The sequence below is a fragment of the Zootoca vivipara genome, chromosome 6 (assembly GCF_963506605.1).
Source record: "Zootoca vivipara chromosome 6, rZooViv1.1, whole genome shotgun sequence".
In the NCBI taxonomy this organism is placed as follows: Eukaryota; Metazoa; Chordata; class Lepidosauria; order Squamata; family Lacertidae; genus Zootoca; species Zootoca vivipara.
The window spans coordinates 78,385,138-78,408,671 of record NC_083281.1 but is presented as its reverse complement, the minus strand read 5'-3'; the positions used below and the strand labels follow the sequence as shown (position 1 = coordinate 78,408,671).

At 44.5% G+C, this 23,534-nt stretch overlaps 1 protein-coding gene and 1 non-coding gene across 2 annotated transcripts; one reads left to right on the top strand and one right to left on the bottom strand.

Annotated features, from left to right (window-relative positions):
- Positions 1–15,745: 15,745 nt before the first annotated feature.
- TRNAI-GAU (transfer RNA isoleucine (anticodon GAU)) lies at positions 15,746–15,819 on the bottom strand. Its single transcript has one exon. It is a non-coding gene; the product is annotated as a tRNA-Ile (tRNA).
- A 2,607-nt stretch (positions 15,820–18,426) lies between these two features.
- LOC118086825 (uncharacterized) lies at positions 18,427–23,511 on the top strand. The gene is made up of 4 exons (XM_035118821.2): positions 18,427–19,552; positions 20,943–21,016; positions 21,751–21,833; positions 22,347–23,511. Exons 1-4 carry the CDS (start codon positions 18,427–18,429, stop codon positions 23,509–23,511), a joined length of 2,448 nt encoding a protein of 815 aa, XP_034974712.2.
- The last annotated feature ends 23 nt before the right edge of the window (positions 23,512–23,534 follow it).

Sequence of the window (23,534 nt, the reverse complement as noted above, 5' to 3'; positions counted from 1 at the left end):
AAAAAGCACCTGATTTAAAACCAGGTTCTCTGTCAAATACTGTTTCGGGCAGGATTATAATGTTTCCCATTGTCCTTGCCCCACCACGCTGCTTGTTATGTTTCGTCGATGTTTATGCCCCGTATTCTCCAGCATTTTTGATGAGCTCTAAGTTGCCTTGATATGCTGTTTGCTTGTTTGTTCTGGAGCCAAGGTCAGGCATCTTCTTGATACAATCCAGCTTGTGGGGTCTGAAGACTCAATTGGGATTGGGAAGGGGTGGTGCAGAAATTGTGTTTTGTTTGCATTTTGATGGAAAAAGTACTCCATTAACACTGGCTAAGCCAATACTCCAACCAAAACACTTATTTCTTAGACATTCGCCCTTCTCCAAATTTTGCAGAGAGCTACCCCAGGTACAAAAATGCATGTATCAAGGGAAATAGCATACAAAATCACCCCACTGATACTCCCAGAGACAGACGCAGGCAGAAGCTGCAGATCTATTCAAGGTCCATTCCAACCTTTTTTTATTCTGCCTATGCCTCTCTATGTCTGCTTCCCTTGATCCCCAATTTCTTTTTTTATTAAGAAGAAAAGCATTAGGGTGTGCCTGGGCACATCTGGCACACACACCCTGCACACACCTATGGGAACGACCCCAAAAGTGGGGACTCTCACAGGATAGCAAGGGAATATTTGGGATCCAGCTCTTTCCAAGCCTTTAATGCAACACAGAAGAGTTGTTCGAGGCCAAACCAAACATGGTCATTTTGACAAGGTACAGTTCCCCATATATCAGCTATGTAAACAGAAGTGACGTTAATGTTAGGCCTCCAGCCACTCACACTTACTTATGGCCAGGCAATGTCATGGGTAGTTGAAGCCTTGGCAATGCATTCAATGATTTGGTTATTCGACAGTGTCCTCGTTCGATTTTTCTTCTTCTAAGTGACAGGTGCAAGCGTGCAACACTCTGCCGGTTTGGTTGGAATTTTATCAATGTTATCTTACAATAAAATTGTAAAAATAGATGAGGGGGGGGGGTTAGACAAATTCATGGAGTATATGGCTATCAGTGGCTACTAGCCATGATGGCTATGCTCTGCCTTTATGGTCAGAGGCAGTAATGCTTCTGAAAGCCAGCTGCTGGGAAATGGAGGAGAGGAAAGGCTCTTTCTTCTGGGTCCTGCTTATGGGTTCCTCATAGGCATCTGGTTGGCTCCTGTGAGAACAGGAGCTGGACCATTGGTCTGATCCAGCAGGCTCTTTTATGCATTGGATTTCTATTTTACTTGCAATTATTTATATTTTAAAAATTGCCTGCTAAATTCTTGCTCTGATCTTGCCCCTGTTTTGTGGCATTTTGGTTCATTCTAAATAAAGGCTGGCTCTTTTGCCTAGCGCACCATCCAAAATAAATCTCCAGATTTTCCATTATAAAGACTTCTCTCACATCTCTGTACTTCTGCTCTCTGCCTAACCAAGAATCTGTTTTTAATGCCATTTGTAATATTGATTATTGTTTCTTGGGTGAAGCTATGTGATGATGGCATAGCATCATTTTGATGGGGCTAACTGTGGGGAGGGGGGAGAATGCTGCCCCCCATTGGCTGTATCCACACTGTGCAGTATACACACTAAACCGGGGTAAAATCGCATTGAACTTAGTGGGGTTTCCATCTGAGGGGTTTGCACTGCAATCCAATTCCTGAATTTTTGCCCGGGGGTGTGTGTGATATGAATCCCCACACACATCTTTTTATTGCAGTTTGAGGTAGGCAACCCAGCTGAAGATTGTCACCCCAATAGAAGCTTCTACTCTTCCCTTTGATGTGGTTAAATAATGGGTTTTCCATTCTGCCATTTCTATGCTTTCCATGTCAAATTATTTCATTCTAGCTTTTTGTGTAAGCTAGATGCTGTGTCCTCTGATTACAAGATAGGGTAACCCAATACCTGCGGGACAGCAAATTAAGTTATCTGATAATGACAAGCAACACAACAGCTGACTTTTCTTTTAACATTCCCTTTATGTGATCAAGAGAACACTTCCATAGCATAGTAGTTAAGGCTCTTGCAGGGGTGAGATGGGAGAATGCCGCTAATCTATCTCAAAATATTTTAATTATGGCGTTTGCTACACCGCATATGGGATGCATTGAAAAAATGCATTAGCAGGGAAATCTATTTAAATGCAAGTATTAAACTATAACATGGCATTATTCTGCTTGACACTAATAGCCTGAAGTTCATACTTGATAGTGGCAATTTGCGGTTGCCTCATTCTGCAGAAACTCATCCTTGATGAAGACTCAGGTGTGATTGATACTTTTATAATGTTTTGCAGAGACTCTAGGCCAAGCCCATATAGCAAAGTTGGGCAACCTTTTCCAGTCTGAAGACTGCATCCAGTGGCATGGCAAGGTCAGGTGGTACCCGGTGCAGAAAATTTCTTGTCACACACACACACACACCTCACACACATTGAAATCTAGTTCGACTCAAAAGAAGGATTGACCAAGTTGTTGAGCTTGGCCAACCCTCCCCCAAAAAGCGTTGTTGAGCTTTTTTTGGGGGGTTGCAGAGTTTGGGTCCACCCTCTGCATGTTTGCTTGCCTGTCTCCTTCCTGTCCTCTCCCTGCCTCCCTGCCTGCCTGCCTGCCCGCCTGCCCGCCTGCAATGTTCCTCCAGCAGCCTGGGAGTGCAGGGCCGTCAAGATGAAGCAGCAAAAAGTGGCGCAACTACCCCCTTACCCTGACGGCTCAGTGTAGGTGGGATTCGTGGGCGGGCGGTGCACCGAATGTCACCCCCTTGGTGATGACACCCGGGGTGGTCTGCCCCCACCTTGCTCCGCCCCTTGTTGCATCCTCTTGTTGACAACACTTGCCAGGAGCAAAAATGGGCAAGGCGAGACATGTGACTCTTACCTTTGTACAGTACAGGTAGGTGGCAAAATGCTGATCAGCATTTAAAATAACATGGGCGTGGCCAGAAAGAGTATGGACCTCAGTTTAGCTTAGCACCTTAGAAAAGATAAAGATTGGGTACAAAGCACTTCAGAGGCTCTATGATTTGACTTTGTGTCCAAATCCTTAGCCTGATTCCATGAAAATGAAGATTTGTACTTCCCCTTTGGGGGTATTTTAAATAAGGCTTTAACTTTCTTTCTTTTTATTGACAGAACTGGATGAAATTTGCAGGCACATTAGCATCTCTTGAGTGGAGAAATTACAGACAAATTAGAAGCAGTGATCTTTTTTGTACTGAATGCCATATATATATATATATATATATATATATATATATATATATATATATATATATACATACACACACACACACACACACACACACACACACACACACACACACACAAAGACATATAGGGAGAGATTTTTAATGGCAGCTAGACCTAACTGCTGCACACGAAGAAAGTTTAATGGAGGCTGTTGGTGCATGGAGGTTTGCCAAGGAGTTGGTGCCCTGCTCAAGATTGCCGGCATTGCTCCTTCTTCCCTTTATGGTACCAGATATGTCTTCCTGCAAGCAGCTGTGAATTTGGGGTTCACTGCAGACTTCAATGCACTTACGGGAAGCCCCAGGAGGGCCCCCCGAAATGGTTGTTTGCAGAGAAATATCTGTAAATAACTTGGACATTAAAGAGCAAATATTGCTATTATTGTCATTATGGTCATTTCCTATTGCCTTTCCAAAGCACTTAAAAGTATTTGAATAACAATGTCTCCACCCCTGTGGCAGATGCAGTGAGGAAGGGAAGGCTGGCGGTTTTGGGAGGAGGAAGGAACCATGTCAAAAGAGCCGCTGGGGGTGCAAAAATCACTTGGCAACCTCATTAGAGGGGGAACAAAAATATAACATTACATTTCGAAATGGGAATCTCCATGTGGGCAAAGTCGGATGAAGGCCTCACAACACAGAAGGCGCAGGAGCTTTTTCATTTATGCAAAGCGCCACCATTGCGGAGTGTGAGACTTTCCCAGTTGTTTACTCAAATGAGCCCACCAATCTAGCAAAGTGTGTTTGCTTTCAGAGGCCAGTTTGGCCTCCCTGCATTTATACCATGCCTCGTATACTCTTTGTGCTGCCCCAGAGCTTGGTGGGTGATGTTGCCAGCCTTAATGGCCGCTCTGTAGCATTGTGCAATGGGGGCACCATCTATTTGCTTTGTTCGCTCAGTCTCCTCCCCACCCTTTCCCGGCAGGTGTTTCAGCCCTTACTCTGGGATCACAATGACAGCTTTAATTACTAACATTTCTTGGCCAGCAATTCCACCTCTGTTGGCGCTTGGAGCAGCAGGGATCATTGCAACTGAAAAAGCTTGAGTGGTTTGCCCTACTGAGACACGACTGTCGTCAGATGATCCGCTGTGAACAGCCAATCCCTTCCGGTGTTTCAGTGCGCTGCCCAGAACAGTCACCTCACTTGGCCTAAAGGATGACTTCAGAATCTGTAGTTGCGTCAAAATCTGGATACTTGCCTCCTTTAAAAAACAATAAAAGGGGGCAGGGAACGCCTCTCGAAATATCATCGCACGAGGGTTTCCATTGCAGTGGCAGCTGGTTTCATTGATGTTGGGCCTGTGGCCACCATTTTGAATCAAGATGGCAGACTGAAAAACCACTTTGGCATGGCTTTGCCCATTTTTTGGCACAGGTTTTGCTACCTCTCAAGAAAGCGTCACCAAACTTAGCACAAATGTTCCGGTGTGTGTGTGTGTGTGTGTGTGTGTGTGTGTGTGTCCTACGTCAGTGTTGGTGTGATGGGTCCAAAACACAGAAATTACACTATCCATTTTTCAAAACAAAACAAGTCTACAAATTCCCATGCACTGCCAGGCACTCCCCACTAGAAAATACTAAATAAAAATCATTTGGAACAGACCCTGTGTGTGTGTGTGTGTGTGTGTGTGTGTGTGAGAGAGAGAGAGAGAGAGAGAGAGAGAGAGAGAGAGAGAGAGAGAGAGAGAGAGAGAGAGAGAGCGCCACACACAGAGGGACACTAAGAATTTAATAATATAAAGCAGACTACGGCTGAATAAAATTACTTGAGACAGTCTAAATAAAACAGACTTCACTGAATGAAAAGCAAGCGCTTCAGACCAGAGCTATTGCTAAGGGGGGATTCACTGCCTCTAAGAAGGAGTCACTGAGCAACACTTCAATACCCAGGTTTAAAAATTCAAAGAGAAATATTAAATCAAAAGATAGTAATTGGGAAGACAGAGTAGGGAACGGAATGGAATGATACGCTGACTCAAGAATGAAACAGCAAGATTGATTTATTGTTATTTTTAAGGGGATGAATGACAAAGAACTGTGTGGATTTGGAAGGAAAAGGGGAGTAAAATGACTGGACGGGACTTGGAAAGTATGCCACAGAAATGCCTCCTACTGTTTCACCAGAACTTTTAAAATGACATTATTGCTTCTCAGAGAACTTGCGAAAGAGCCCATGAAATCAAGGTTATTGATTCACAGCAGCAGCAACAGCTCACACACACACCCTGCGCACCAAAGCATTGGTATTAGAGATCCCTGGTAAAACCAGTCACATGGATTACAAATTGGACTTACCAATCACAAAGGAGCTCTCCCTACCTGCTCTCTCTCCCCACCTCAATCACTAGTGTTTGCTTTCCCATCACCCACCCTGGCAGGCATTTACTTTTCAGCCTTTGAATTGCCAAGGGGCCACAAATTGTTGTTGTTGTTGTTGTTGCTGCTGCTGCTGCTGCTGCTGCTGCTGTTAATTCAATTTATACACCGCCCTATACCTGGAGGTCTCACAAAGCACTTTGGGTAGTCCCGCTTCAATCCAGGGCACCTTGCAGGGATCTCACCTCTTCTTGGATGGGTCCACCATCCTTTCAAAGCACCTTGCTTCATCTTCAGATTTGGGGTGCATCTGAAACCCATGGAACGCCCCAGTAGCAAGTGTATGCTAGCCCCAGCTGATCCCCACACTCAGGTTTGTCTGCATATCTCTGTTTGTTAAATAAATAAAGCAGGGACCCTAGTTCACCCCATCTCCCATGTCTCTCCTAATTTTGGGTTGTGGGTGCCTTCAAGAAAGAAGTCCTCTCTATCTTCTTTCCTGTGATTCCTTCTACCACACTTTGCTCCCAGACCATCTTCCGTATTTCCTTTTGCTTGTTGCCTGCTTCCTCTTCAATCTCCCTTTTCAGTTCCCCTTTGGAGTGCCTGGGTATCTCAGAGAGGGGAATAGGCCAAGGAGACCGTCCGGTGGCTTTCAAGACGTGCTTCCAGATCCAAGAGTTCTAGGCTATTGTCTTGATTAACACTTCCCTAATTCATGCTTCACATCTCCAGGCTCCTTGGATGCTGCTTAGAGATATCAAGTTCCTGTTTATATAACACAGCCTTATCCTGTACGCTCCAGGCGAGCCAAAAATCCGAGCAGGGAAGAATCCTGACGGTTTTGTCTTTCATTTGGCTGATGGGCTTTAAATATTTAGAAAAGCAAAAGTAAACATCTTCAAAAGGCTCCATGCACTCGCTCTTGATGTTCAAAATGGTTGAGATTTATAAACTCGGCGGCGGTGGGGTGGGGAAGGTCCCACTTTCTTGAGGACATTGGGCTGATACTGCAGAATTTCCACCCAAGAGTATGTGTCTGTGGGTCCTCCTCCTGCTGCCTGGATTTGCTGGTGAAGCTCCCTGGAGTGGTTTTTCTTTCATTAGTAAACTTTTCTTAACCTCTCCAGCTGTTAATGAGCTGCCTTGCAAAATAAATGGAGGGTGCCAGCTTGGCAGAGACTGTGCAGCAATGTTTGCTTAGGATGGCTTAGGAGGACCAAGAAGCTTTGCCCAGGGCAGACTTTTGACCTATTCACTGGCAGCAACCCAGCCACTGCATGTAAGTCATCCAAGACAAGGTAGCCAGATTAATCGTGATGTGAAGTAGGCTGCAGCAGGCTCCCCATAACAGCCCTGCCACCATGTTTCTTATTGAGTTATATTTTGAGCTTTCTGGAAATGCAAAAAAATACGTTGGGGTTTTGAGGGAAGCAAAAGGTCTCCATGTCTTCTGCATATCCCTAGGAACCCGCCCATCAAAACTATTGATCCCAATTTGGAGATGCTTCTGCAGATATCTATCTATATCTATCTATCTATCTATCTATCTATCTATCTAGCTATCTATCTATCTATCTATCTATCTATCTATCTATCTATCTTAGTGGTGCTGGATTTTCTTATTGGGTCGTTCATCAGAGTCCTACTGCAGCTCCCCATTCCGTGGTCCATGAGGAGCTCTCTTGTGGCTCATCAGAATGTTCATCCATCTCACTCAGTATTGCCTACTCAGACTGGCAGCAACTCTCGGTGGTCTCAGGCTGAGGTCTTTTTCATCACCTGAGGGATATAGCCAATGTTATATGCAGGACCATAGTTTCACCACTCCTGCTCTAAACCTTTATAGCCTTCCTTTAAACCTTCGGAACAAGCATGGTGTAGTGGTTAGAGCAGGCTTCCTCAATCCCGGCCCTCCAGATGTTTTTGGCCTACAACTCCCATGATCCCTAGCTAGCAGGATCAGTGGTCAGGGGTGATGGGAATTGTAGGGTGGAGGGCCGAGGTTGAGGAAGCCTGGGTTAGAGTCTCCAACTAGCACCCAGGAGACCAGGGTTCAAATCACCACTTACTCATGGAACTGCAACCTTGGGCCAGCCACTGCCTCTCAGACTAGCCTACCTCACAGGGTTGTTGTGAGAATGAAGGAGCAGCAGAACCATATATGCCACCTCGAGCTTTTGGGGGGAAACGTGCCTTGTTGGAACAGTACACCCCATCTTCCCATCATTCTTTTAACAAGACACCTCCGGTCTTTCTCACTTTCCCTACCCTCTTTCTTCTCTGCCATTTTCTCTTTCCTTTCTTCTTTTTCTTGGTTAGAAAAAAAATTGGGGGCATATGGAGGAGGAAGGTTGTGCTTGCCGCATCTGCAGTGGGAGGGGAAACACACAGAACCCCCAAAGAAGCTATAAAAATCAATATCTCTTAATGGAATATAAAAGGGGGTGAATAAGGAAAGCTCTTTTTTTCATTTCTAACTCCCCAAAAGGGGGGGGAGATGGAGGGGAATAAGAGAGAGAAGGAGAGAGAGAGAGAGAGAGAGAGAGAGAGAGAGAGAGAGAGAGAGAGAGAGAGAGAGAGAGAGAGAGAGAGAGAGAGAGAATATAGAAAACAAATTATAAACTGCACAAACTGGATGACAGGGGGGAGGGCGAGTGAAACCTCCGGCATTGTCCTTTTAAGGGAAACTTAAATTACTGAATTTGGTAACTTGGAAATCCCTCTGGGATGTTAAGACATGGCCTTCTACTTTTTAAACCCATTACATCTATCTGGTATCTCTGGAGGGAGCCCAGTTTTAATAGTATCATCTGAAATGTAATGAACCCTTTGGTCATGATGAACAACCAGGAAGGTACAGGCCCCCAAGGAGTTCAGATTTAATTCCAAACAATTTGAAAAAAAGGCACTTACAGCCACATATATTATTTCCTACTCTGGGAAAATAGTTGGGGCTTCTCTCTCTCTCTCTCTCTCTCTCTCTCTCTCTCTCTCTCTCTCTCTCTCTCTCTCTCTCTCTCTTAAAGAGGCATATGTCTTGGAAACTGAATACCTAATGTATATACAAACACGCCTGGCTGGGAAAGGAAAATCCACATATTTAACATGCTGGATGGAAACACTGAGCTATTTAGAGAATGTGCGGCTCAGCCGCCTCTCCCTGCTCTGCTTTATCTGCTGCTATGATTGTAAGGTGCTCGGAGCATAGATCTTACCTGTGGTGTTTTATGATGTTCCAACAGAAACAAAGAGAGAAACAATATCCCCCCTTTTGGAGTAGTTGACAACAAAATGCAACAAAATGTCGCAGGGGATCCTCACTTCCTAGCAATGGCACGCTCGCTCAGGGTTCTGGCCAGCCATCCAGCCAGGCCCTCCTTGAGAGAGCACTCCATTTGATTTGATTTGATTTATTCCATAAGATTTATACTGTATAGCACTTGATTTTTTTAAAAAAACAACAACTTTAATGTGGCTTACAGAAAGATTAAACAATAAAATTATAAGAAAAATGATTAACAGCAATCTATCCATATGATTGCAATTTATTGCCCACCCTTCGCCATAAGGTACCGAGACAGCTTAAAAGAATTTAAAATACATTATCAAAACAGTCTAAAAGAATCCACCATCATAATAATGATGTGCATCCTGAGAACACATATCTCAGGGGTCAAAGGTAAGGATGCACCTTTGCAGGGAGGAAATGCTATAATTTAGGGACTGTCACAGAGAATACCCTTTCCTGGGCCATGACCACCCCCCCCAAACATCTGAGGGGGGTGGAATTACTAAGGCCCATCTAGCCCAGCATCCTGTTCTCACAGGGACCAACCAGGTACCACAATGGGAAACTCTCAGGCAGGACCTGAGTGGAACAGAAATTCTCCCTTCTTGTGATTCCCAGGAACATGCAACAGTAGGGTTGCCATATTTCAAAAAGCAAAACTCCCCGACACCCACCATGTTTTTTTTTTTTTGCCATTGTGTTGCCCAGGGTCGGATTTAGGTTTGATGAGGCCCTAAGCGACTGAAGGTAATGGGGCCCTTTCTGTGTCCAGCTGTCCTTTGTCAACAACCAATTGCCGCTGTTCTTTGTGCTGAATATATGCTATATGGTAATTTATGGACCTAATAGGTATCTAAAGCCATTTCCACATGCTGACATGCAACCAGTCCATGCAGAATGTAGGCACCCTATATATAGAAATGGGCAAACCAGTGATATTTTAGGGAGCAGGCTAGCATCATAGGAGCCTACACAACACAAAACACTGTTGCTGTATGTAGGCTTTATTTTATTTGTGTTTTTTTATCTCATATTATGGAAATGTACATCCAGTTTAGGGACCCAGGTGGTGCTGTGGTTAAACCACTGAGCCTAGGGCTTGCTGATCAGAAGGTCGGCGGTTCGAATCCCTGTGATGGGGTGAGCTCCCATTGCTTGGTCCCAGCTCCTGCCAACCTAGCAGTTCGAAAGCACGTCAAAATACAAGTAGATAAATAGGAACCACTACAGCGGGAAGGTAAACGGCATTTCCATGTGCTGCTCTGGTTTGCCAGAAGCGGCTTTGTCATGCTGGCCACATGACCTGGAAGCTATACGCCGGCTCCCTCGGCCAATAATGCGAGATGAGCGCGCGACCCCAGAGTCGGTCACGACTCGACCTAATGGTCAGGGGTCCCTTTACCTTTTACATCGTTTATTTTCCTTTAATTTTTTTTAGGGGGCCCCAAGAGAGACGTATTCTTCTATTACAGTCAAACCTCTGTTTCCGAACACCTCTGTTATCGTATGTTTCGGCTCCCAAACACCGAAAACCCAGAAGGAAATGCTCCGGTTTTCTAACGTTTTTTCGAAACCCCAGCATCCGATGCGGCTTCCACGTGAGTGCAGAAAGCTCTTACAACCAATTGGAAGCCGTGCCGCGGCTGTCGAACTTTTCGGAAATCGAACGGTCTTCTGGAATGGATTACATTTTACAACTGGGGTTTTACTGTACTGTATTATTATTATTATTATTATTATTATTATTATTATTATTATTATTTCCTGCCCATCTGACTTGGATGCTCCAACTTTTATAAAAAATATAATTAAACATTTAAAAAGGTTCTCTATACAGGGCTGCCTTCAGATGTCTTTTAAATGTTGTATAGCTACTTTTCTCCTTGGCTTGGGGGGGGGCGGTCACTTAACTCCATACCCTCCAACATTTATCCAATGAAAATAGGGACATCCTAAGCCTTAGGAAAAGCAGGACATTCCAGGATCAAATCAGAAACCGGGATGGCTTCTGTAAATCCAGGATTGTCCCTGGAAAATAGGGACACTTGGAGGGGCTGAGCCTCCACTGCACATTTTTCTGCAGCTGCTAAAAAGCATTTTTGTTTAGACAAGCCTACCCAGATGTTGAGAAAGAGGATGCAAGTTTTAATCTGTTTTTAGCCTATTATGATTTTAACTTTTTGAATATCTCGAATTATTGTTACCAATTTATGGAACCTATAGCCCTCCAGGTGCTGCTTGACTACAACTCCCATGATCCCTCAGCTTTGATTATGTTGGCTGGGGCTGATGGGAATGAGAGTTCAGCAACTGGAGGGCTATAGGCTCCTCCATCACCAATTTTTGTGAATTGCTGTGAATTGCTGCATTTTAAGAACGGTGCTGTTTCATGGGTTCTTTTTATCATCAGAGAGCTGGTGGTGTTGTGTCATGGTTAGAGTCTCAGTCTAGGACCTGGAAGACTCAGGTTCGAATCCCCACTCAGCCAACTGGGTGATCTTTAGCCAGTCACTGTTTCCTCACCTAACCTACCTCACAGGCCTGTTGTGAGGATAAAGTGGGGAGAGGAAAACCCATACGTGCCACCTTGAGCTCCTTGGAGGATAGGTGGGACACAAATATAATAAATGAAATAAATAAATTATTTGGCTTCTGCTGTACACTGTCCTGTGGCTTATGCAAACGGCAACATAGAAATAACCCCATTAAATTAAAATTAATAAATCAACCATTATCCTCCCTGAATGCCAGTTCCACAGGAGCACCAATCTCATTCCAGTTCTTGAAAAATCCACCTTTTCTTTGCCCCTTCAACATGGCTTTCAAATTGTCCTGGTTTTTTTAACTTGAAAACTCACTGGAGTTTGGTGCTGGAGAAACCTAATGAGTCTTGTTCAGCAGAGGAATCAAATGGAGGAGAAAGTGGTTTGTGTGTGTTGAAAGGGAGAGAGAGAGGTCAATAAACACAGAAAGCTATGTAGAGTACCTGAAGTGGAAACTGTGTGTTCAGCCATTTTCAAATAAAGCAGGCAAAGAATGCTCTATAAATAGCTTATTAAACTATTTATGATTTGTGCCTCCTCACGGGGGGTGGGGGGAGGGAGACCAGCATCTGTGGGAAGCCATTCACAGGTGTTTGGGCTGAAATTCCAGCAATCTTGGCCCTCGCTATAAAATAAAAACCCTACCCCGTTCTTCACAGTTTTCCAGAATTCTGCTTCTTGAGCCAAATTCTTTGTCACCATCTGTCGTGGGAAGGCTGGAGCCCTCTAGAGAGGCTATTTGACTGCGATTTGGTCTGTGAGAATGAGCATGAAAGTTTTCTGTATTTTGGGAGTTAGGTGGGCATCCTAAAGACTGTCAGAAGAGCCCCACCCCACCCCAGATCAAGCCAAGCAACCCATCTGGTCCAGCTCCTGTTCTCTTTTTCTTCTTCAAATAATTTTTATTCATTTTCCAAATACAAAATCACAAAAAAACACTCAAAAATAAAACATAAAAAAGAAAAACATCTCAAATCTTATATTATTGACTTAACATTGACTTCCTCAATTTCCCCCCTCACTGGGTCCGTTTTAAAATTCCAATTAAGCAGTTTTCATCTTATGTCTTACATTACTCTAACACATTTTATCATTAACACTCAAATAGGTGGCGCTATGGGTTAAACCACTGAGCCTAGGGCTTGCTGATCAGAAGGTTGGCGGTTCGAATCCCTGTGACGGGGTGAGCTCCCATTGCTTGGTCCCAGCTCCTGCCAACCTAGCAGTTCGAAAGCACGTCTAAATGCAAGTAGATTAATAGGAACCGCTACAGCGGGAAGGTAAACAGCATTTCCATGTGCTGCTCTGGTTCGCCAGAAGCGGCTTTGTCATGCTGGCCACATGACCTGGAAGCTGTACGCTGGCTCCCTCGGCCAATAATGCGAGATGAGCGCGCAACCCCAGAGTCGGTCACGACTGGACCTAATGGTCAGGGGTCCCTTTACCTTTACCATTATTCTATTCTAGAATCATCATCTATTCTCCACCAATAATTAATCAATTTATCCAAATCAAAAATTATTTTCCCTTCCTTCTATCTTCAATTTCTCCCCTTAGCCTAAATTTTTTTACCAAGAACTTTCCATGAATTCTATCATACTAACATTTAAACACATTAAAACCAATTTAACCCCCCTTCCCCTGGACTCAGGGTCTCCCAGATTCTTCAGCGAGTTCCATATGTCAGTCCAGTTTCGGACCATCTAAATCAATCAAAAAAGTTTCATCCATTATTACCAGCATCCTGTTCTCACAGGGTTCAATCAGATGTCTCTGGGAAATCTGCATGCAGGGCTTAGGCATAAGACCACTCTTCCCTCCTGTAGTTTCCAAAAACTGGCATTCAGAGACATCCTGCCTAAGAGAGCGGCAGTAGAAAATAGTCCTCATGGAGAGTAGCTGCTGGGAGTTTTCTTTTTCTTTTTCTTGAAATATTTTTTATTTGATTGTTATAACAATACAATCACACACATCAACAGGTAAAAGATTCCCTCGAATCTCTGGAATTCCCACCTTCCCTTCCATGGGTCCTTTCGTTAAACATTTTCTACTGCATCTTTTTCAATAATCCACATTTTATATACCATATTTTTTCGTGTATAACACGCTCCCATGTATAACACGCCGCCGCCCCCATATTGGGGGACTCAAAATTAATAAAATGGGGGGGAGATTGCCCCCATGTATAAGACTACCCCCCCTTTAAAACATTGTTTTTTAGTAAAAACAAAACAAAACCCTACTCTTCTACACAGAAAAGTATGGTTATTCCAATACCTCCATAGTGCTTGCTACATTACAACTGTTATTGCAATCCTGCTAGTGTCTTCATCTGCTTACAGTGGTCTCGTAGATATAATTTTTTTGTTGAAGTTTTGGTCTTCTTAGTTTCTGAACTTTCCGGTCAATTTTGCCATTTTGGCATAGTCCATCAGTTTAATTTGCCATTCTTCTCTGGTAGGGGCTTTATTTTCTTTCCTTCTCTGGGCTAACAGCATCCATGTGGCTGTCGTCACGAGAATAAAAAGTATTTTCTGCTGCCTTGGAATATTGCCTTGGAAAACCTGGGAGTTTTCTCCTCCTTTGTTCTTCCTGCTTTGCACATTGCCCAATGTGCTGTCATGTGACTATTCTGGTTCATGTAAAACACTTCTCTGAAGGCAAAAAACCCATTATAAATACAGTGGTACCTCGACTTACGAACGACTCGACAACCGAATTTTTCAACTTACGAATGGGGCAAATGGCCGCATGCTTACGAATTTCTCGACATCCGAACGGAAACCGCGGCGGTTTTAGATAGGGTTTTTTCGACTTACAAATTTTTAGATGGGGTTGCTTCGACTTATGAATTTTTCCGTTTCCAATGCATTCCTATGGGAAATCGCGTTTCCAATGGCGCTTTTCGACTTACGAATTTTTCGACCTACGAAGGTGCCTTCGGAACGGATTAAATTCGTAAGTCGAGGCACCACTGTATATTATTCATCTTGGCCTTGAGAGCCCCACACTTCTATCTCCAACCACACCTATATAATTCACTACACAAAAAAGCCAATTATTACATCAATACAATAACACCTCAATATCAGATCATTTCAAAACATAAGTGGTCTCCAAGGTTAGGGTTACTCAGAGTAGACCCACTGAAGTTAATGGAACTGGCTAACTTTTATCTGTTCATTTCAGTGGGCCTACTCAGAATAAAAGTTATAACCCAGTATGACAAATAAATCATTTTTGATCATATAAACATTACAACATTTTAAATCATTGTAAAATAAACTGCAAATCATTAAAAACATTTCCATCAACCATAGGAAGCATTTCCAATACAATCACATATTAACATTAATAAAGCCAGCAGCCACTGCACAAGGGCACTATGCAAAGTTGTATAAAAATAGCAAATAAAGTATATAAGATTTATCAAGGCTAAGAATTAAAGAGGGCACAATTCCTAGCAGATTATATATAACATATATAACATATATATATACACACTAGGTATTGTTCCTTCGTCTCCAATGTTCAACAAAACAGCTTGACCGATTGAGGTGAAATTTTGACACAGCATCACATGCAAATGTCCGAAGGCTATAGGAAAATTTGCTAAGACAGATGTCACACCTGTGCCATGTAAAAACCCCAAAACCCCGTGTTTCAAAACACACCACTCAGACAAAAATGCATGCTGGGAAACGAACCAGGTTGCAAACCATCACCCTCTAGTGGCGGCTACACTGGTACTGCACCTATAAAACCTGCCCTCTCAACAGCACCTTGGCTCCAGTTTACATACTAGGCTGAAGCCTTTATAAACTAGGTCGAATGGAGGTACTGACTCGCCTGGATGGGGGTTGGGGGGAGGAGGGGACAGGATAGGTCAGGACACGTTGGGGCCACTCACAGGGATGAGCCGGGGGTAGGGGGGAAGAGAGGGCACGATACGTCATGGACCAGCACAGGGTGGGGGGAATCACACGGGTGAGCCACAGCAACACATGGCAGGGCCAGCTAGTAATATATATATATATATATATATATATATATATATATATATATGCATATAAATTAATAAATCTATGTAATAAAGTAAAGGGGTTAAGGGTTCTAAGTCCTACCCTGAGTAGACCCAGTGAAATTAATGAAGCTACATTAGTCATATGCTTTAAGTTCAGTCGGTCCACTAGGGAGTAGGAGTGACTTGGGATGCAACCCTAAAACTTGAATCACAGAATCATACAATTGTCAAGTTGGAAGGAGCCCTGAGGATCACCTGTCCAACCCCCTGCAATGCAAGAATATGCAGGTGCCCCATCCAGGGATCGAACCTGCAACCTTGGCGGTATCAGCACCATGCTCTAACCAACTGAGCTATCCAGGCTAAGTGCACCCATTGCACAGAGTTGCTGTTCAGTTCTGCCTGAAGCAGAGATGGAGGACCCATCGCCCTCTAGCTGCTGTTAGACACCAACTCCCATCAGCCCCAGCCAGCATGGCCAATGGTCAGGAATGATGAGAGCTGGAGTCCCACAACATCTGGAGGGTCACAGGTTCCCCATTCCTGGCTCAGAGCAAAACATTGTAGCAAATGTGGAGAGGTTTCCTAGGGAGAAACATCTGAAAAGCTAAAGACCCTCCCCCCTCCTGGTAAGGCTAATAAACATTTCTTATGGGGTGGGGGGGAGGACCTATAACATTCCTGGAGGCAACAAGAGCTCCAGTGCCCATTATTGCTATACTGGGGTCCTTTCTTTCTTTTTTCCCTGCGACACAAAACCCCCTTTGCACCTACAAGTCCTCCACTCACGTTTCGAAGTGCCTCTTTATCTTGAATCTTTCAGCTCAGATCTGCTTCTGATTCATAACCACCTTTAATTAGGTGCTGGCACCTTTGCCATGCTGGCTGCAAGGGAGAGTAATTAAATTTAATGGAAGCCACCCTAGCTTTGAAGCTGGCCATAACTTAAGGCTATCGGGAGAAGCAATTAAAATGCAACTGCTGCAGGTCTCTCTACCCATTAACTGCACAACACAGGTGACTACACACACACACACACACACACACACACACACACGTATATTTCAGTCAAACTCGATAGCTTTCTATAATGCACTCAGATTATATATGTTGTTATTAATGTTACTGAAACTTCTCTCCCACTGTTCTTCAAAACAAAACAAAAAGGAATGGGGTCTTAAAACATAACACCACCTCAAAACAACAGCACTATCCAGAATCACTGCAGCTCAAATGGCAGGCAGCTAGATCCCATGGATGCTTACTCAGAAGGAAGCCCCCCTTTGTTCCCTGTAGCATTGAACTCGGTGGCACTGCATAGGACTGTGCTGTGTACGGTTCAGAGTCAGAGACAGTCACTTGCATCACAAGTACATCCAAACCAAAACCTGGAGAGGCTCCATTAATGCAGGCATCAATCTCCTGGCATCTCCAGGTAGGCTTGGCAAAGGATCCTTTCTGTTTTTATACATATAATTTTTATTAAATTTTATTTAAAAAAAGAATAACATTCATATAATTGGTACATTGTTATAACATCCGTATTCAAAAATAGAAAATTAAAACAACAACAACAACAGCAACAACAACAAACAAACAAACAGCAACAACATATACATTCCATTTTTTCTCATTTTAGTAGGGGACTTCCCCGGGTCCCCCTTCTAACGGTTCATTGCATATCATTCTTGGCACATTCTATATCTTATTATCCAAATCTAATTACAATGTCCTTTTCTCAATTTTACAACTCATTATAATATTCTAACCTATTTTAAATTATATCTCACTTAATTTCTTAACCTGCAACTTCACAATTGCTTATAGTTCTCCTCATACATCAATTCTACAATATTTTTTATAATAAATTCTAAATTTCTTCCATTCCTCTTCCACCTTCTCTTCTCCCCGGTTGCGTAGTCTTCCGGTCAGGTCAGCAAGTTCCATATAATCCAGCGTCTTCATTTGCCATTCTTCCACTGTAGGTATTCTCTTCCAATACTTTGCTAATAATATTCTGGCTGCAGTTGTGGCGTATAAGAACAAATTTACATCTTTCATAGGCAATTCTTTTCCTATTATGCCCAATAGAAAGGATTCTGGTTTCTTAATAAAAGTGTTTTTCAGCACTTTTTTCAATTCATTATAAATCTTTTCCCAGAAATCCTTAACTAATGGGCAAGTCCACCACATGTGATAGAATGTTCCTTCCACCTTTTTACATTTCCAACACTTATTATCTTGATTATGGTAAATCTTAGCAAGTTTTACTGGTGTTAAATACCATCTAGACATCATTTTCATCATATTTTCTCTTAAAACAGTACATGCAGTAAATTTCATATTCTTCTTCCATAACCTTTCCCAATCATCCATCATAATGTTATGTCCCACATCCTTCGCCCAATCTATCATACCCTTTTTTGTCTGTTCATCTTCCGTGCGCCACTGCAGCAATAGACTATACATTCTGGAAAGATTTTTTTTGTCTTTGGCTCCAAAGGATCCTTTCTGAGTACTCTGCCAAGTCTGTGTAGATAATAGTGACCTTGGTAGACAAGCTTGTCTGATTTGGTACAAGGCAATCCCAATCACCCACCCACCCCCATATTTTCTGTTCATCTTGGACCACATTCCCCACTAACCTATGATCCTGTATGATCCTGATTTCATAGATGATTAGGAATAGCCTCTAGTGAGATATCCTCTAGTGTCAGATCCTCCTTCCACTCTGCAGGTATTCCAGGTCAAAAAAAAGTTGGAATTAGTAACCTGAAAACATCCATCAGGATGGCTAGGTTAGCTTTGCGTTGTACAGTTTGGCTAAAGCCTTGCCTACCCGAGTGTCGGTTGTATATGACATCACCACTCTAGAACTTCCATTCTTGAACATTCTGTTTGGCCTCCAATCCCACCCTGCCTCACCAGACCAGCTTCTCCAGGCCAGCTGTGTAGAGAACCGTCCAAAGAATGTCTGATCCCAAGCTTCTAGACATCCCAGCTGTGATCTTTGACAATGGGTCTGGATTATGCAAGGCTGGCATTGCTGGGGACAGTGCCCCAAGGGCGGTCATCACAGCAATTGTTGGCCGCTCCAAAGCCAAAGCCACCATGCTTGGCGCTGGCCAGAAGGAATTTTACATTGGCGAAGAAGCTCAGTGCAAAAGGGGCGTCTTGTCACTGAATTACCCCATTGACCACGGCATCGTGACATCTTGGGACGACATGGAGAGGATATGGAAGCATGTCTACGAGTGTGAGCTGAGGATCAAATCCAGTGACAGACCAGTGCTCTTGACCGAAGCCCCACTGAATCCTCTCCAGAATCGGGAGAGAATGACGGAGATCATGTTTGAAAATTTCAATGTGCCTGCTATGTACGTTGCTGTCCAGGCTACTTTGGCACTCTATGCCTCCGCACGGACCACGGGGATAGTCCTAGACAGTGGGGATGGTGTCACTCACACAGTCCCTATCTACGAAGGCTACTGCTTGCCACATGCTGTCTCCAGGTTGGACGTCGCTGGGCGGGACATCACTGAGTACTTCATGAGGCTCCTTCTGGAGAGTGGGCTTTCCTTCGTCAGCACAGCAGAAAGGGAAATCGTGAAAGACATCAAGGAGAAGCTCTGCTACGTGGCTTTAGATCCCATCCAAGAAATGAAAGCTAAGCCAGAATACCTTCTCAGAGAGTATAAACTTCCAGATGGCAATATCATCAGGATCGGAAGCCAACTCTTCCGAGCCCCTGAAGCCCTTTTCGCACCAGCTAACATTGGTGTCGATGCTCCTGGAGTCCACAAAATGGCTTTCAACAGCATTATGAAATGTGACATTGATGTGCGCAGAGATCTATATGGGAACATTCTCCTCTCGGGTGGATCCACCTTGTTTTATGGCTTGGATGAGCGCATCTTAAAGGAAATGCAGCTTCAAGTGCCGATCGGGATATCGGTACGGATCATTGCCCCACCAGAGAGGAAGTACTGCGTGTGGATCGGGGCCTCCATCCTGACTTGCTTGACATCTTTCAGACAAATGTGGGTCACCCTCAACGATTACAAAGACTTTGGCCCAGGTGTCGTTCACCGGAAATGTTTTTAAGACTGACGGCCTTCACCTGTGATCTTGCTAGAACAGAGGGAGCTCAAGAAAGGCCACAAACAGGTGCACTTCCCAAATATTTTCTTTTTATAGAAAGAGATTCAGCTGTTGTCTCTTTGGATTTACTGGCTGGCCAAAATTTAAAAGAAAATAAAAAGAGAAACAGACATTTGGATCACAGTGGCTTTTCATTGTTTTCATTCTGTGTCTTCTGTGGTCTAATGCAGGGGTCAGCAAACTTTTTCAGACTTTCCCTCAGACCTTGTGGGGGGGGCAGACTATTGGGGGGGTGATGCAAGAGCACCACGAGCCCCAGTGGCTGCTTACCTGTGTCTTGCGAGCGGCAGTGGCTGGCAGCAACGGCAGTGGAGGAGGAGGGACGATCAGTGGTGTGCAAAAGCGGTCTGGAGAGGGGCTGCTTAAAATGGCAGCCACTTGAGCACTGCTGCTGCTGCTGGCACCAACAAAGCCCAGCCCCCTTCCTCCTCTAGGCAGGGCGGGGAGAAGCCAGGAGGAAGGAGGAAGGAGGAGGAGGTGGGGCACCATGTAAGGGAGAGGGAAATAACGTGCACGCTGGCGATCCACGCAGCAATTCCTGGACCATCCGCAGACAGGATCCAGAAGGCAATTGGGCCTGATCCGGCCCGCGGGCCTTAGTTTGCCGACCCATGGTCTAATGGCTAAGATATGACTGAAAATAAGGGTGGCAGGCACTGGAAGGGAACCAAATTCAAAGAAATATTTGTGGTCTATTTGAGGTCTTTTTGTAAGAATCTGCCTTATATCAAGTCAGACCATTGATCCATCTTGCTCAGTATCTTCTACAAAGCCTGGCAGTGGCTTTCTAGGTTGTAGATGAAGAACATTCCCAGCCCTACCTGCCAAAGGCTTTAACGTGTGAATCAGATTGGTACATAAGGCTAGTTGCAGGTTACAGGAAACAGCAGGCTCATGAGAGGTGAAGCCCATTACTAACTGCAAGCTAAGATGTTGATCCCACCCTACTGCATCTTTTTTTTGAAGCATAGTGTGGGCACAGCTCTTTGTGCAGCAAGTTGACTGAAGTTCCCGGACTGGGCAAGCAAACAGGCAGTCCTCCTTGTGTTTGAATAGGTGGCTTTTGCTCATGGTGGCATCTTTGTCTCCATGGCAAGGGAGGCAAAGTTGCAGACAGCTCAGTATCAGACTGACTTTCAACCATCTCTCCTGACCATCTCCTGAATGCTAAGAGGAGATGCTGATGGTGGCTCATGGGCAAGAGGCAATGGACTGGGTATATCAGGAGGGAAAGAATGGGACATTCCTCTGTTATCCCACTTTGGCCTTCGCTAGGGTCCAGATCTCCGCTCCCTAACCTTCTGGGTCCCTCTCCTTGGGATCAGGCACCTCTTATGGCTCCAATTTGACAGCCTTCAACTCACTGGGACCTTCCCATGGATCTTCCAGCACTAACTCCGTATGTGCCTCCCATACCTCATCTGGATCTAACCACCCACTCTACAACACTTCCACAGACACATGACATCAAGAGGACATCACACACCCTGCCCTGAGCTCCCTTTGAAGATGAGTGAGATAAATCAGTAATGGAAAAGTACACATTCCAGCAATCCATGGGCAATAATTGAGGGTGTCCTCTTTAAGATTTATCCCTGTTCTCCGGATGTTCTCTTACTCCAGCTGGCATCGACTAAAACTCTGCTCCTTCCCTTGTTCTCCATTACCCACCCCTAAGATGCCGTGCTCCCCAAAATATCAGATGTTTTAGACCACAACTCCCATCATCCCTGTGCAACTCTCATCAATCCTGTCCATTGGCCACACTGGCTGCAGTGATGGGTATTGTTGTCCAACACATCTTGGAAGGTGCTGTGTCATAGGAAGGCTGGGCCAGATGTTCTAACCCTCTTCCTCTTTCATTCTTTTCCTTGGCAAGCCCTGGGGCTGGGCTGGGGCTGGAGGATGGAAGTTCATCCAGGGACCCATGCTGCTGCAGCACTGCCCACTTCCTTGCCTCTCCTAGTTCTCACCTCTGGCCTCATGAGACTGAGAGTCAGGCAGTTCCCGACAAGCATTTATTTGGACTCCGTAGAAACTTGCAGCACGTCTTCCTCCTACCTGCACACAGAAAGCCTTATCTGTTTGGGAAAAGTGGGGGATTTGTGCTCTTTCAACTTCTTCCATTTCCAGCTGCTGGATTTCTGGCTGCTGAATTTGTGCTTCATCAGCCATGACAGTATGGTGTGGATGTATCTTAATTACGATATACACAAGTAAAAGTGCTATTTTGATGCCATTCCCCTTCCCTGGGTTATAGTCTAAGCACTCAGGAGACCAAACTTGCCTCCTTGCACATGGAGAAAGTCCTCGTTATTGTAATATGCACTAACAATGTTTTCAAACTCGAGAAGAGACCGATGAAACACCAAATGAATCGATCTAACTGCATGCCTGAAAATTAAAGAAAGGTTTTTTTAAAGCATCGTCATCATCAAATTGATAGCTAAACTAATAAGAGCAATTATGCGACTGCACACATAGAGGTTTTATCAATCTTCTGGTTTCCTAGAGACCACCAGACAATAACAGTGAGCAAACAATCACTAGCTGCCTTGCCCATTGTTATGTAAACCAGTTGTCACTGACCTTAGTGGATGGCTTTGCACCTTTTAGTGCTGACACACTGTTTCAAGAATGAAGTTTGTTTCTCCCTCTTGAGACGCCAAGAACATGTGCCGTTGAACTCTCGACGCCATAAAGTGTTTGTGGTGCCATCTTCTCGGAAGCTGGTTTGAAATGGTCCATGAGAATGAGAAAAGTACGTCCAGAGTCTTCAACAGCCAAGCTGTGATTATTGACAATGGATCTGGGCTGTGCAAGGCTGGGGTCTCGGGAGAAGTTGGCCCTCGGCATGTCATCGCTTCCGTCCTTGGGTGCCCCAAAAGCAAATTATCACTCTCCAAAACCAGGCAAAAGGAATGCTATGTAGGAGATGAGGCCCAAGACAGGCGAGAAGTGTTGTCGTTGAGATATCCTATCGAGAGCGGGATCATAACTTCATGGGATGACATGGAGAAGATCTGGAAGCACATCTATGACAAAGGGTTGGGAATCAAAGCATTTGAGAGGCCTTTGCTAATGACGGAATCACCTCTAAATCCCAAGGAAGATCGAGCCAAACTCACTCAGCTGATGTTTGAACACTTCAAGGTGCCTGCCTTTTACCTCTCTGTCCAGGCCATATTATCTCTCTATGCTTCAGCCCGCTATACTGGTATAGTGATGGACAGCGGTTTTGGGGTCACCCACGCAGTGCCAGTTTATGAGGGCTATTGTTTGCCTCACGCTGTCACCAGGTTGGATATTGGCGGCAGAGACATCACTGAGTTCTTGAGGGAATTGCTTCTGGAAAACAGGCAATACTTCAGAAATTTCCCCGAAGGGAACAACATTGTGGAAGACATCAAAGTGAAGTTGTGCTTCGTAGCCCTGGATGCCCACCATGAGCAGAACAAGAGGTCTGAGGACTACCCAAAGGAGTATGAACTTCCGGATGGCAACAGGATCAAAATCGGTGATGCTCTCTTCTTAGCTCCAGAGATCCTTTTCACGCCCAGCAACATTAAGAGAAGTGGGCAAGGCCTCCACAAAATGATAGCAAAGAGCATCAAAAAATGTGACCCCACCATCCGCAGCATGCTCTACAGCAACGTATTGCTTTCAGGAGGTTCCTCTCTCTTTCCAGGATTAGACGAGAGGGTCTTTAAAGGGCTCGAAGCTCAAGTCCCTCAAGGAGTTCCCATAAAGGTCATAGCACCCCCAGATCGGTGGTTCTCAACGTGGATCGGGGCCTCCATCATTACGTCCCTGAGCAGCTTCAAGCAAATGTGGGTCACTGCTTCTGACTACAGAGAGTTTGGACCAAATGTTGTCCAGAGAAGGTGCTATTAAGGAGGACTTGGGATTTTGCATCA

Excerpts from the sequence above, each read along its gene's own strand:
- LOC118086825 (XM_035118821.2), top strand. The coding sequence starts at position 18,427 with ATGTCTGATCCCAAGCTTCTAGACATCCCAGCTGTGATCTTTGACAAT. Across the intron at positions 21,017-21,750 it reads GATCTTCCAGCACTAACTCC|CTGCTGGATTTCTGGCTGCT; the intron begins GTATGTGCCTCC and ends TTCCATTTCCAG. Across the intron at positions 21,834-22,346 it reads CTTAATTACGATATACACAA|CTGGTTTGAAATGGTCCATG; the intron begins GTAAAAGTGCTA and ends TCTTCTCGGAAG.